This window comes from Melopsittacus undulatus, chromosome 12, assembly GCF_012275295.1.
Source record: "Melopsittacus undulatus isolate bMelUnd1 chromosome 12, bMelUnd1.mat.Z, whole genome shotgun sequence".
Classification (NCBI taxonomy): domain Eukaryota; kingdom Metazoa; phylum Chordata; class Aves; order Psittaciformes; family Psittaculidae; genus Melopsittacus; species Melopsittacus undulatus.
In genome coordinates, this window is record NC_047538.1 from 6,646,193 (window position 1) to 6,660,432 (window position 14,240).

The following is a 14,240-nucleotide window of genomic DNA, read 5'->3' on the forward strand; positions in this document are numbered from 1 at the left end:
GAGACTGTGCTGTGCAGAACGGGAGGGGTAGGCTAAGGGTCTGCTTGGAAATGTGCCCTTGCTGGAGAGGGAACATAGAGACAGACAAGTTTATGGACCGAGCGCAGGAGGAGGATGGAGAGAAGCTGTCCAAGCCGACAGCATCCTCTGCTGGCTGAATATCCCTGTGCATCAGCCCTGAGATGCATAAACTGAGTCCCTTGTATTCCCAAGCAGGAGAGCATCCTGCTCTGCTCCTGGGGCTGTTTGCTGGCACAAAGTGGGTTACTCTGAGCTGTGTGGTTGGTAGCATGGTGGCTGGTTCCTGCCTGCTTCTTGCCTCCTTCCTTTGCTATCCAACATGCAAGCCCCTCTGCTGTGCCTATGAGGAACCTCCAAGCAGGACCATAGCTGGTTATAGGGGATGTCCCTGCCCTTCTGCTCCTTCCCATAGGCTCTTGTGGCTCTCACTGCCTTCCCAATCCAATTGGAGCGGCTGCATCCTCCCCTGGGGGTACGTTACTGGGTGTGCTTCCTTTGTCCTTTCTAGGGATGTGCTGGAGCTCTCACCTCCCTCTGTAGCTGAGGGGGGTTTGCTATCCCTATGGATGCAGCCTGGGATTGAGCACCACCACTGTGGGACTGGGTGATGGGCAATAGGCTGTGTCCTGCCACAGGAGAGGGCAATGCTGCCAGCTCTCATCCTGCTGCTCAGCCTGGCTCTGTGCATTCCCAGGAGCCCAAACTTGCATCACTCTGTGGCTCCTGTGGTTTGTTTGCTCTATGGGAAGCAGTTAACAAAGCTCTGCTGCACCAGAGAGCTTGGACCACAGCGTGGAGCTGATGCTTTGTCTATGGTGGGTGCTGGACATTGCCACAACCAAGGGAGCTTGGTGCCAGGAGATGGTGGCAGATACAGAGCAGCATCACTTGAGGGTGCAGATCCCTGCCCATGGCAGGAGGTTGGAACTGGATGATACAAGGCCCTTTCCAACCCAAACCATTCTGTGATTCCATCATTCTGGGCTCTCTTATGGCTGTCCTGAGTGGGGCAACCAGGGGCAAACCCATTCCTCTTGTGCAGAGCCCTGGCTGGGGTGAGATGGCAGAGGGCTATGGGGCTGCCCCATGCACCCCAGAGCAGCTCTGGCTGAAGGTGGCCAGGCCTTTCTGCATACTGCAGCCAGTGCTCCCTGTGCCTGCAGCCCTTTGTACAGCTCCTGTGGCAGGTGATGCTTCTGTTGGGATGTGGCACCTCTGCTCCTGGGATGTGCTGACCACCCCTGCATCCCCCTCTGCTGCTGCTCAGCTCCCGGAGGGCTGATGGATAGGAATTGTCATGGAATCATGGAATGCTTTGGGCTGGAAGGGAGATAAAGCTCATCCCTGACACAGGCAGGGACACCTTCCACTAGAGCAGGGTGCTCCAGGCCCCATCCAACCTGGCCTTGAACGCTGCCAGGGATGGGGCAGGACAGCTCAGGGCAGACTGGCCTATGAAGTTTTTGACAGCTCCACTGTCCCCCAGCAAGGAGCATCTTCCCATCCTCACCATCCTCCTGTTGCTGCACCAGGCACAGGGATGCTGAGCTCTGGGATGGAGCAGCAGAGGGCAGTGTGAGCCTGCCAGAGAGGAGCCAGGGCTGCCGAGCCGCAGGGCTGGGGCTGTGAAGTGCGTGTATCCCGCTCCCGATACCCTCGGAACACTGGGAGAAGGCAGCGGGACAGGCCCTCGGTGCCACGGGTTAGTGGTGGCCTTGGCAGGGCTGGGAATGGTTGGATTTGATGAGCTTAAAGGGCTTTCCCAACCCAACTGATCCCATGAAGCCTGAACATCGTGCCTGCATCGGGCACCATGGTTCTCCTGGGAATCCTTGTGAGGACAGAGGGTGACAAAGGAGTGCTTGTCTGGAGCACTGAGATGCATCATCCCCCTCCCTTGGGCTGCTTTCGCTTTGCTCTGTGCCTGCTTTTGATCTGTGCTGTATCTGGGGAGCTCTTCAGACGTGGACCCCACGTTCTGTGTGCACACATTGGTTTATCTTTCCCTGTTTAAATCGGGGGGCAGAGACATCACGGATGCACTCACTGTTGGGTGGAATTGGTATGGGCTTTGTGCTGCGAGTGTGAGGAGCATCTGGGGCTGTCTGGCACTTCCAATGCAGCACAGGCTGCGATGTGCAGACAGTGATGCATGAGAGAGGGTGACCTGTATCCCCTGTGGCACATGCGCCTGGACCACTCCATCCTACAGCACATCTGGAAAACAGCTGCATGGTCCCAAACCACATGGTAAGAAGGGTTTGGGTCAGAACCAGAGGGAAATGAAGAGGCACCTCTTGTCCAGCACTGCCTGGCATAGCTGTTTGTTGGGAATGGTGCGGATGGAACCCCTTTTCCACTCCCCACACACCCGCATCCCTGTCTCCCGTTGATAGGGAATCAAAGCTCTTCATTCCCAAGCGCTGCTCAGCAGGAGTCAAGCTGGGTCCTGCCAAGTGTTAAATGAAATAATTAAAGCCCCCACTTTCTCCCCCTCCTGTTCCCTTCTCTGCAATGTTGGTAATGAGCCTATGGAGCTGCAGGAGGGGATGGGGAAGGGAAGGATGTGCAAACGCCTTCTGCAGGCTCCCTCCTCCTCTTCACCTCCCTGGAGGAAGCACAAAATGGCTCTCCAGGCATTGGGTGCTGACAGATAAATCCCAATTAGCTCCCTGCCAAACAGGATTAGGGAGAAGGGAGCCAGGTGGGGAATCAGCTTGGAAACAGCAGGAGCTGGGGGCTCCTGTGAGGTCTGTAGCTCAATGAGGTGGGAGAGACTGACAGCTACCAGCAACTAAAGCAGCACTGGGGTTTGATGCTGCAGGCTGGTACCTGGAAGAGGCGAAGGAAATGAACCTGGTGTTATCGCTTCCCAAGTAAATGGGCCCCAATGTGTGTCTGTGCTTCCGAAGCAGGAGGATAACCCCAGCATCCCACTGCACTGCCTGTGCTGCTGCTCTGACCTCCTTGCTGTGAAAGGCCACAGATAACCCCATTAACGGCACCAGGCTTTAAGCTGGCCAGGGACCATATGGAGGCCTTAATGCATAGGAAACTGGCCTGGGGAGTATGGGTGAGCTCAATGATTATGTTTTCCTACTGTAGCAGAGGAATAGCTGTGTCTGAGGGTGTTATATTGGGAGCTGCCCCTGTCCCTTTCTCTTCTTCCCTGGCAGATAGGGTGTCCTTCTGCCCCTTGCCCTTTGCTGAGGCTGGTCCTCATCTGAAAACCTGCAGCTATAGCCAGGATGCTTCCATTCATTTCCAAGGAGGAGGAGAGGGAGGAATGCTGCAGGGATGATGAGCAGTGGATGCATGGAGCCTGCCTGGTGGGACTGGGATGTCTCACTGCAATGGAGCCAAATGTAAAGGTATCAGAGTGGTCCAACTTGTCCTGATGTCTCAGGTGCCACTGCAGGGCTCACTGGCCACCTCCTGCATCTTCCAGGCTGCTCACTTCTGAGCCAAAGGTGGCTTTTATGTGCTCCTTCACCTTGCTGGGGTCTTGCTGTGCTTTCTTACCTGGTCCTTCGTGTGTTGATGTAGTATAAAGGGATGAGTGTGGTGGGCATGGTTGGCAAAGGGATTGTATGGGAAACTGGCTGTCCCTGTGTGCTGTAGCTGGTGCAGAAGGATGCAGGCATGAGATGTAGCTGTGCAACATCCAGCTTTGGGGAGGTGATAACAGCCACAACCCACATGCATGGACCAGGCAGTGTCTCCCCAGTGCATGTGGCTCTTCTGACTATCAAGTCTCATCCGAGAGACTCAATGAGGCCAATGTACATGTCTGACCTGCCCGTGCTGCATGGGAACCTGCCTCCTCCGGGACACAGAGTTCACACATGAGGCTGTCCTGCCCCTAAAAGCGGCCCCTAAAGGGCTGGAGGGGACAGACCTGGGAAGAAAGGGAGGACTGTGCAGCGGTGATTTGCATGTGAAAACACGCAGGCAGGAGGATGCTAATGGCCTGGATTCCCTCTGGGATTTGTTCCTTTCTTTATTGGAAGCCTTTGGCCTTAGCTTGCATGTGCTGGGATTGCTGGGGAAGCATCTGAGCATAGCCCAGGGAGAGGTGTGTGGAGTGCAGGAGGGATGAGGGATGCTGCATGGGGAAGGCACTGGGCAGTATCCCAGGGAAGGATGCAGGACCATGCGGTGCCCAAGCAGAGAGGACCAGGGCACTCTGCTTTATGGGAAGGTCCTGGCTTCTTGTGTGATGCTCCAGAAATTCCTAGGGCTGCAGTCACTGGGAAGGGCTCTATAAATGCAGCAGGGACCTGAGCTTAACCCTGGGGGGGGGGGGGGGAGACACTTGGGGGCTCTGTGTGTGGTGAGATTTGGAGTCTCCATCCAGTTGCTGTGTGCTTCGACTTGCTCAGTGAGTGCTCGTTCCTCATCCCTGGTGATGGAGGGGTCTTGTGCCATGTCCCGTGGCCTCTGGGGATGGATGAGGAGCTCTTTCCCATCTGGCAAAGGGGTTTGTGAGGGGGATCCTGAGATGGATTCTTAGGAGGGGTCTGCTTGGGAGAGGTGGATTCACAAAGCACTTGGGCTCTCTGAGGCTCTATGGGGTGCACATCAGTCCTGCCTGCGGGATGTGACATGGGTTTGTGGTGGGGGAAGCTTGGACTGGATGATCTTAAAGGTCTTTTCCAATCCAGTTGATTCCATGCTCAGACACCCTGCTCGTGTGGGCTCTCCTGTTAGGATGCAGCCCATGCCTCACAGCAGGCTGGGATCGTGTTCTGCGAGTCCCCAGGGAGAGATGCAGGTTTAAAGAGGAGCAATACCTGGGACGTGACTTGGAATTCTTTCCTCCTTTCCCTGTTTTCCTCCTTCCCTGTTTTCCTCCTTCCCTGCGCTTGGCACATTGTACCCACAGCGCTGGGACACCCAGGATGCTCCCAGCCCACATCCCCATCAGCTTTGTGCTGTACCTTCTGCCAACCCCATCCCAAGCAGATCCCACAGCCTGCTGGCTCCCGGTGCCTGCAGTGCCCTAAGGGACCACCCAGCCTCCTCCACACCACCGGAGGGGAGAGGAGGTGGATTCAGCCCCAGTGTTTGTGTCCCTCAGGCTCCAGGCTAACAGCCAAGGTGAGGGAGGAGCGAGGCTGGGATTGGGAGGGATACATGCTGCTGGCAGGGCTGTTCTCCCACCTCAGCTTGGTGCTGTCTGTTGAGGAGTGGGGATTTCCATGCAGTGAGCATCTCCCCAGGCTGTGCTTCCCGTCCTGGCTGCCTGGTGGGTGCCAAGCATGGGGAGATGGGAGGAACTTGGAACAGCTTCCCTACAGTGAGTTTCCCAGCTTGACCACAGCGGGGTTCCCCACTACCACATCCCCACTTGCTCATCTTGCCCTGGGAGAATAGGATGGGGCTTTGAGGATGTGGTACAGCAAGGGCAGCCCCTCTACAGCCCTTGTGTCCCATGGCTTGGGTGAGGAAGCAGCCTCTGAAGCCACAGGGCTGTGTGTACTCAGGTGCCTCTGTGACCACAGAACCCTCCTCTTGCAGGGTTTTGTTGCGAGCCTCCAGAGCTGCTTTGTTCCTCTGTGGTGAGAAAGAGACCAGCCTGTTCTGAGACCTTCACTCCAGGAATCTGTCCTCTGTTCCCCCATCCAGCTGTGGTGCTGCTGGTGCACGGACCCGAGAGCACCACTCTGGGCCTGCTCCCTCTGGGTCTTAGTGTGGGGTGGTGTGGGCTGGAAAAGCCCTTCAAGCTCAGCCAGTCCAACCATTCCCAGCACTGCTGAGGCCACCACTGCCCCATGGCACTGAGGCCTCATCAGGGCTGGTGCCTGCAGCCTGTTCCAATGCCTGAGCACCCTGTGGGGCAGGAATGGTTCCTCAGCTCCATCTAAACCTGCCCTGGTGCAGCTTGAGGCCGGTTCCTCGTGTCCCATCCCTTGGGAGCAGAGCCCAGCCCCTCCCGGCTCCATCCCTCCCTTTACCCCCAGCACCCACACAATGGTCCCGGTGGGGCCGCTCCTTGCAGGGCTCCGCTGCCCCCGGGCTCCGGTCCCTGACGCTGGGGAGGCTCCGATGCTGCCCCCCCCGCTCCGCTCCCCGCTCTTTGTCTGCGCCGCGCCCGCTCCTTTGTTGTCTATGGGGGGGTCTCGACCCTCGGCGGGCGGGGATGGAGGGAGGAGAACGGGGATGGGAGGAAGGGGGGGACCCGAAGCACGGGGGGCAGCGGAGCGGGCGGGGAAACTTGAGGGCGTGGGGCGGGCGGGGGCTCCGTTGTCTGATGCTGCGCGGCCCTTCCCGGTGTGAATCCCGGGATTCGGGGCTCCGGCTGCGCCGCTATCCCGTCCGTGCCGCTTCCCGATGCCGGGCTCTGTGCGCAGCCGGGACCGCTCCGGGAAGGGCTGGAATGTCCTGGCTTGAGGGAGCGCTGCGCCTCTGCTCCCGTTGCTCTCCGCCGGCGAGGAGTGCGGGGCGGCTGCGAGCCCGACGGGAGCACCGGGGCGGCGGAACCGGAGGCTGAGAGGCTGCGGGGTGGAGGAGCCGTGGATGGGAGAGGAGCTGCTGCAGCGTCCTCCGGTATTCCTGGAGGTGGGAGCGTGGGATACCTGCTCCGGAGCATCCGCGGCTGAAGGAGGCACGGCGGAGGGAGCTCGGTGTTCCTGGAGCCAGAGGCTGCTGCGCACCGCAGGGCTGCTGAGGTTCACCTCCCATCCCCACCAAGAGGATACGGAGGGAATACGGATGTTTCCGAGGCTGTAAGCACAAGAGGGGTCCCATGCTGGCACCCCTCGCATCGTCTCTGTCCCAGCCCTGCTCTTGGGAGGCAGCGTGCGTCGGGGCTGTGGCAGCCTCCATCATTCCCACACCAGTAGCAGCTTGTCCCCATCCCGGTGGTCTTGGCTGCAGAACTTGAGCTCTCAGCACTTTTGCCTGGGGTTGTTTAGTTTGCGAGGTGTGGATTGACACGGATTCTGTTATTCCATGACACCTGCCGGGCTGGAAGAGGGATTGCTGAGCACAGGACTGTGTGTGTCCTTCCCGAGCGGGCTCGGACCTGCCCCTTAGGCATAACCCTGCTTTGAGATGGGGACAAACTCGTGCTCCTGAAGGTGCCACCTTGCCCTGCTGCGAGCAGAGAATGGGAACCTCTGGGAAAACTTAGGTCCTGTTGCTGCTGAAGACAGCCAGGGAAGGGGAAAAGAGGGATTCATGTGAGCTTTGTGGCTGCTGTGCCTTGGATGGGTCCTCGGTGGGTTGAGCTTTGGCCTGCAGCATGACAGCCTGCCAGTACCCCATGGCGCCGGGGGCTTTGGAGAGGGACCGGCTGTACCAGCACAAGGTCTCCTTGGTGGTGCGGTACTTCATGATCCCGTGCAACATCTGCCTCATCCTCCTGGCCACCTCCACGCTGGGATTTGCCGTTCTGCTCTTCCTCAACAACTGTAGGTGTCTCTGGGCATGTGGGAAGAGCAGGGGAGGGAAAAGCAGGGGTCAGGTCAGTGTGGGAGCAGCATCCCAATGCTGCCATCGCTTGTCTGCTGCTGTCTGGGGAGGTGACAGCTCGCTATGTAGCTCTACCCTCCTTTTCCCTTAGATGATGCTGTGGATGTGGGTGTGTGTGAGCCAGCTCCAGCTCCCCACTGCGTGCTCATGCTTTTGGCTGCAGCAGCATCCTCTGTGTCCCGTGTCCCCAGAACACTCCTCTGTGTCCTGATCTGCTGCTTGAGTGTGGGTGATGCTCTGGGGGGATGCATTGGTCTGTTTGTGAGGTGGGGATCTCAGCAGGGCTGTGTGGGAGGTGAGGGGCAAATGATGTGAGTCCTGCCCTGGCCAAGGGCTTTTGCTGCTCCCTTATGGTAAGGAAACTGGACCTGTGACTGTATGTGATGGATGTGAGACAACTCCTGGGATGCTCTCTGCTCTCTGTACATTCACAATCAGAGGTCGGAGACAGAGTTCTCCTTGCGGTCAGGCTGGGACTGAGCAGATCACACAGTTGGTTCCCAGCGGATGTGGGTACATCCATGAATTGCCGGCTCCTGTAGGCACTGTGCTCTGGTCACACACCCTTGCACGGGTGCTCACCACCCCAAAGCCTGTGAGGAAGACTCCATCATGAGAGGTGTCTTTTATCTCCTTGATGCTGGAGAGTGCCCAATGCCTGCTGTGAGGAAAGCCTTTAGAGGGCAGGCAAAGCCTTCAGCCTGGCTTTGTGCTCACCTCCTTGGATAATCAGAGATACCCAGAGGTAAGGGCTGGCAGTGGCAAGGCAAGGTCCCACTTCGCTCTGGGATCTGTGGTCCTGTCTATGGAAGCTTTCACCTTCCACTGCCCCAGGTTACCCCATTCTCCCACCTTTGGTTGGAGGTGCAGCATCCCTACTGCTGCCCTGCTCAACCCAGATGACTTGATGAATTGGTACCCAGGTACACGTGTGAGAGGTGATGCACAGCGTGATTTACATCACAGCCCTGGTGAGATGCACATGATCCTGCCAGGCTGCCAGACCCCAACCCAGAGATGCTCCATGGATGCAAAAGGGAGAACTGGAGCTCCTGATCCCACTGTTCCCTTCTTGCTCCCATGCATTCCCTGGGGGTCAGTGCCTGCTTGTGTGCTGAAGGAAGGAAATGCTGTCCCAGCAGCTGCTGGGGAGCTGTGGGCAGAGGTGGGGGGGGGCACAGGAGAACGGGTACCAAAGGGAAGTGCTGACATCCCCTTGTTTTGTGCTTCTTTGCAGACAAACCCAATAGTTACTTTACTCAGACACCGCCAACACCACGAGATGGTAAGTACCCACCTGAGCCTCTCGTGCTCCTCCTGACCCAGTGATCTATTTCCCTGTGCTGCATGTCCTTGTCCCTGCCCTGGTGATGCAGGAGTTGGATGCTGGGCAGAGCAACTGCTTCTCCTGGCTCCCTTTCCCTGCAGGTTTTCCTGGGTGGAAGCAGGAAAGGGCTGGAAAGGGAGATGGGATCATCCAGTGGTTTGCAGAGCTTTATTGGTTCATGGGGCTGTGCAATAAAGTATAAGGGATCTTATACTTAAAAGCAGCAGTGTTGGATCCCATGGCTATTCTATGTTTATTCCCTGTGGGTCTTCCTGGATGTTGGCAAAAGGAAGGGGGAAGCAGAAGGAGCTTGCTGCTCTGCAAGCACAGGGCAAAAACAAGGTTAAAGAAGCCAAAGGTGTCTATGGCCATGGTATGTGATGGGAGGGAAAGGCTGTGAGAAGGTGATGGACTGTTGTTAGCATGATGAAATAGCCAGAAACAGTGTTGTGCCTCCCTTGGTTCCTCTGTGGTTTTGATGTGGTGTCAGAGGGGAGCACAGGGAGTGGTGTGGATGCAGCATCTCCTGTTATAGCAGGTCTTGGTCTCGCTGGCAAAGGCCTGGAGCTGGTTGTGCTGGTCCATGGCAGGAGGTTAAATGGGCATGAGGGAAGCAGGAATCTCTGCAGCCCAAGTGTGTGGGATGTGGGATAAGAGGGGTTTGAGGCTACAGAGGTTGCGGAGATGCTGTTGCCTGTTCATTAAATCACTCCTGCTGCACAGCCAAAGTTGAATCATCCCATCCCAGCCCATCCAGCCTTGGATCCGTCAGCTCCTAACACTGCCTAACTGCTCCCACAAAATCTGTTGGGCTCCTGTTCCAGCTGGCAAAAGGTTTCAGCTCTACCAGCACCAAGAGCCAAATGGAAGCTGGTGTTCAGCTTGGGTTGCTTAGGTCCCACAGGCTTCTGCTTGTGGGCTCTCTTGGCACTTCCTTCTCCATCTCCCATCATCTGTGTGTCCTTCACAGGCAAGGACAGGGCCTTTGTTTCCTATGGACTCGCATTATCCCTGGACCACTTATGGATTGTGTTTCACCTGCGGCTTCCCTAGTGCCTGACGAGCACCTCACACCTTTCCTCTGAGCTTCTAAAGCCTGTTGGTCTCTCAGATCTGCAGGAACTTTGCTGTTTGAGGCCATGCTCTTACCATTCACCGCTTTAAAAGCTGTTGGATACAGGCAGACACACGCTCAGATAATGTCATTGTAGGAGCTTTGTTTTCACTGAGCATCATCCGAACACCCTGCCTTTTGCTGGCAGGTTCTCCAATGCCCTTCCCCATGTCCCACCCGCACAGGGAAGGAGCCAGGAGAAAACAGCAGTCAATTAATAGCACGTTTGTTTCTTTCCTTCTTGCCTTCCCCTCTGGAGGTGGGAAAGGAGGCGGGGGAGAAACGGATGCTCCATAAAATGTGATTAGTCTATAATTGGACCAGAGGAGACATCTAAGGCAAAAATAAAAGCAGACGTAGGTGTAGCTCCTTAGCTTAGGGCTCCAAAATATTAGCAGCCCAGCCCATCCAGATGCCATACTCCAAAGGATCTCTGGTCCCCACAAGAGATGGAAAACTCCTACCCATGGGGGTGGGTTGCCAAATGAGGCCCCTCCTTTGGCAAGTTTAATAGATGCAAGCTGCTCTAGTGGAAGGGGTCCCTGTCCATGGACCTGGAGGAGCTTTAAGGTCCCTTCCAACCCAAACCAGGCTGGGGCTGTGTGCTTTAGGCAGGGCTATGCTTGTACATGCAACTGTGGGGGCTGTGTCCAACAGTGGGGTAGTGGCAGCATTAAGGGCCCCTCGGTTGCTGCTTCTGCATCTGAGCTCCTCGAGGTTCATCACCTCTGCATCTCCTGGGGCAGATCCTGCCCTTCTCCAAGCGCTATGGTGAGCAGTGGGTTACCACCCGCTGGCAACTTGTGCTGTGAGCCAATGGATCTCAGCCCATTGGTACCCACTGAGAATGTGCACCTTGGGATCTCCATGGGGGACCCTGCTGCTGGGAGCTTTACAGTGGTCCTTTCCCCTTCCAAAGCTGGGCAGGAATCATTGTCTGCCCAGCCAATGTCAGACCTTAATTTTCCTTATGAAGGAAGTGGCTTCCTGCACCTTGGGCATCATCTCTTCTGCAATGACCCTGTCTTGCACACATAAAAGGTGCTGTGGCCACAACTGCTCCCTGGTGCTTGGTGATGCTGGAGGTGAAAGACACTGCAGGGAGGTGTCTGTAATTAACACTCGTGTGTTATTTATCTCTTCCTTTTCTTCCTCATACCCATTTCTACCCTAGAAAACCCTCCAGCCACACACTGATTTATAGAGTGGTCTCTGTTTCATCCCAAATCAAGGCTGTTAATGCTGTTAACTCACTGCTTTCTCCCAAATCTCCCACAGTGCTGGCATTCCCGCAGCTGGGAAGGGGATTGTTAAGCTTTATAGAGTCTTAAGGCCTGGTTGCCTTAAATGAGGTGCTCTGTGGAGGCTGTTGCCTGCTCTCCAACTGAAGGACTGGCCTGGGGCATCCAAGTGGGTTAATTCTCCTCCTCAGTAGGGAAGCATCTGCATAGGGAGCTGGGTTGAGGGTGGATGTTGGCTCAGGTGCACCCCCTTAGGGCAGGATTGCAGGTGTGGTGCAGGGTGGGCTGTGCCTTCCTGCATCCCCTGGGGTGCAATAAATGGTGGGAGGACACCTCCTCCCCTCTCCTTGCTCTTGCAGCATCTGTGAGGAGAGGCTTGATTCCTGTTTGTTCTCAGCATCCCTTGGTGGAGTTGTGTGCGGGAGGTAAGATTGCTTCTGCTGTTTGCTCTATGGAGGGCAGGGAGAACAATGAGCCCTCTCAGAGCCCTGAGGCCAGGCTGGTTGGGTGAATCAATAGGATAAAGCACTGTTTCCTCAGCATTAGCTCCCCATCATCCCTCTTTCCCTTCCCCCTTCCTCCCTTGGTGCTCTGCAGGGGCACCCTCTCAAGCCAGCATCCCTGATGGATGCTCACCAGGGTGGTGGGAGCCACCCCTTTCACTGGCATCCACCTTTGCAGATGTGTTCATGGCACCAACCGGTCTCTGCTGGGTTTGGAACCATCCGAGGAGACTGAGGGGGCTGGACACCCATTTCCATTTGGCGAGCATGGATGGAATGATGCTGGCCTGACCCGTTGCCCCAGGCTGAGGGAGCAGCACTAAGCACCTATTTATGGATGCAGAAAAGCAGCAGTGCCATGTGGGATGAGGACATCTGAGAAATTAAGCATTGGGAAAGTGCTTTCTTGTGCCTGGCAGCCCCATAAATACAGGGTTTACAGCACTGGGGTTAGGCAGAGAAATAGCTGGTGCAGGTGGCTCTTGAAGTGTGCATAGGAAATCAGTCAGTGGATTAATCCTACAGTGCTCTCAGTCCTGGGTGTTGTGTTTCTCCTGGTTATTGGATGCTCTCTTTGGCACCCTCCTATGGCTTTGCTCTGCCAGATCCAGCTCCGTTTCTCCTCCAGTGGCTCCCAATCCATCTGGTGTCCATGAAGAAGGGGACAGCCACCTGCAGCAGTGTGAGCACTGGTTGCTCCTGTCCCTGCTTGTGGCTGTCTCTGCCTTCATGGGGTTTAAATGGTGCTGTGTGTTATGGAGCATAGGCTCTGTGCCATGGGGGTGTTAGGGAATGCTCCCCATGTGTGTATGATGAGGTTAGTGAGGCTGGTCCTCCTCCTTTCTGATACTGTGAGCAAGCTGCCCTATGGAAGGTATCCCTGCCCATGGCAGGGGTTGGAACTGCATGAACTTTAAGGTCCCTTCAACACAAACCATTCCATGATGCTTCACCAGGAAAAGATGTTCCTGTCTTTTACTTGGTCACTTCTAGTTAACATCCCCCAGTTCTGATGAGCTTTGGTCAGTAACCCATTGCCTTGGGGCTAGAAGTCATGCATGGTGCTTGCCTCCCCTTGCCTGCTCTGCACAGTGGCTCTGGGCAGCTCTGTGCTTGCCCAAGGGGATATTTGGCTGCCCTGGAAAGAGAGCCATGAAAATAGAGCTTAACCCACATGCTCTTCAGTGTCATTGCCTCTGTGTGGTACCGAACACCCTGCTGGCTTTGGCTGCTCATCCCAGCCTGCTTCTCTTTTGACAAAAGCCAATTTAAGACTTGGATGCTTCAAACGGAATTCATTCTGCAGGCTTCGTGATGGTGTTTGTCTCAGGAAGGTGCTGCAGAGATGGGTGGTTTTGTCTGCCCACAGATGCATTGGGCAGCCCCTGGTCTTTCCTGACCATCCCACTCCTTTCACACCCATTTGTTTCCCAGCCCCATCCTTCCCTATGCATGTGGTTTGATGTGGAGCTGAGCTGTAGCAGCAGGAGTGGAGAAAGTGCATCTCTGTAGGAGTAACCCATCTCTTTACAGCCTTGGGGCCATGGTGTCCACATGTGCCAGCTCCCCACCTGCCAAACTCAGGCATCAGCAGGGATGATGTTCAGCCTTGAGGATGCTCTTCACAGACCCACAGTCAGATGCTGTGACCTCTGTGTCAAGAAGGGATGCTCCATGGCTTTCCCCCCTGGGTCCCAGTGGCTCAAATGGAGATGCTCTCCTGCTTGCTTATGCTGTCAGTATTCCCCTCACAAGCTCTGTTACAGTGAGGAATGATTCCTTTCCTGCAGGGAGAGCTTTGCACCCCCTGAATGCCTCATCCCTGCTTCATTGCACTGGGGTACCCTCAGACAGTGTGAGCAGTGCTGGTGTTCCTGCACTGTTCCAGCCCCCGAGGAGGGACTTGGAGCATCGGAGCGTGGTGGGAAGTCTTGTCACACATCATGGAACAGGAGAACAATCTCTCTCTGTGCCAGGTGAATTCCTGCACCCGGCTGATGAGCTCAGTTTTAATTACACACTGCCTACTCCTCCTCCTAAGAGTTTGCTGCAGCACACACTGAGGTACTGACATGGTGTGATGCTCCCTGCCTCAGGTAGAGGCTGCCCTGGGATGCTCTTCTCTTTACCCCAGCATCCTGGGTGATTCATGCCTTCAGGGTGAAGCCATCCCCCTCCTCACTGCCCATGGGGGTCCCCAGACCACCCTGGTTAGATCAGTGTCTTCTCCATCCTTTTTTACTGCTGTGGCAATGAGGCAACATCCCAGGAGCCACTGCTGGGGTCTACCTGTGGATCCTCACCCCCTACCCCAGCCTGGCTTATCCTGCCTATTGCTGCAGCAGGAGGGATGGTGTCTCTGCCTGCGTTTTGCACCCTGAGCAGCAGCAAAATGTGTTTCAGCTCAACCAGCTCAGGGCTGCTCTGGAGAGAGGAGAGATGCTAAACATAGCTCTTCAGAAGTCGAGCAGTAGATAAGGTAGTAGCAGTTATTAGGCACCACTTTTGATCTCTTGAGAGCATTTTCTTCTCCATTTACAGTGAGGTTTGAGCCTTCT

At 55.9% G+C, this 14,240-nt stretch overlaps 1 protein-coding gene across 3 annotated transcripts in view; it reads left to right on the plus strand.

Annotated features, from left to right (window-relative positions):
• Positions 1-14,240, plus strand: part of AGRN (agrin) — a 102,410-nt gene that overhangs the window by 41,025 nt on the left and 47,145 nt on the right. For 2 of the 3 annotated variants that reach the window (XM_034068656.1, XM_034068657.1), the window contains one exon: positions 8,735-8,782. In XM_034068656.1, coding sequence (XP_033924547.1) covers positions 8,735-8,782 — 48 coding nt within the window. Of the gene's footprint in view, positions 1-7,099; positions 7,437-8,734; positions 8,783-14,240 lie in introns of those variants that run through there. The other variant, XM_034068658.1, reaches the window with a different exon arrangement.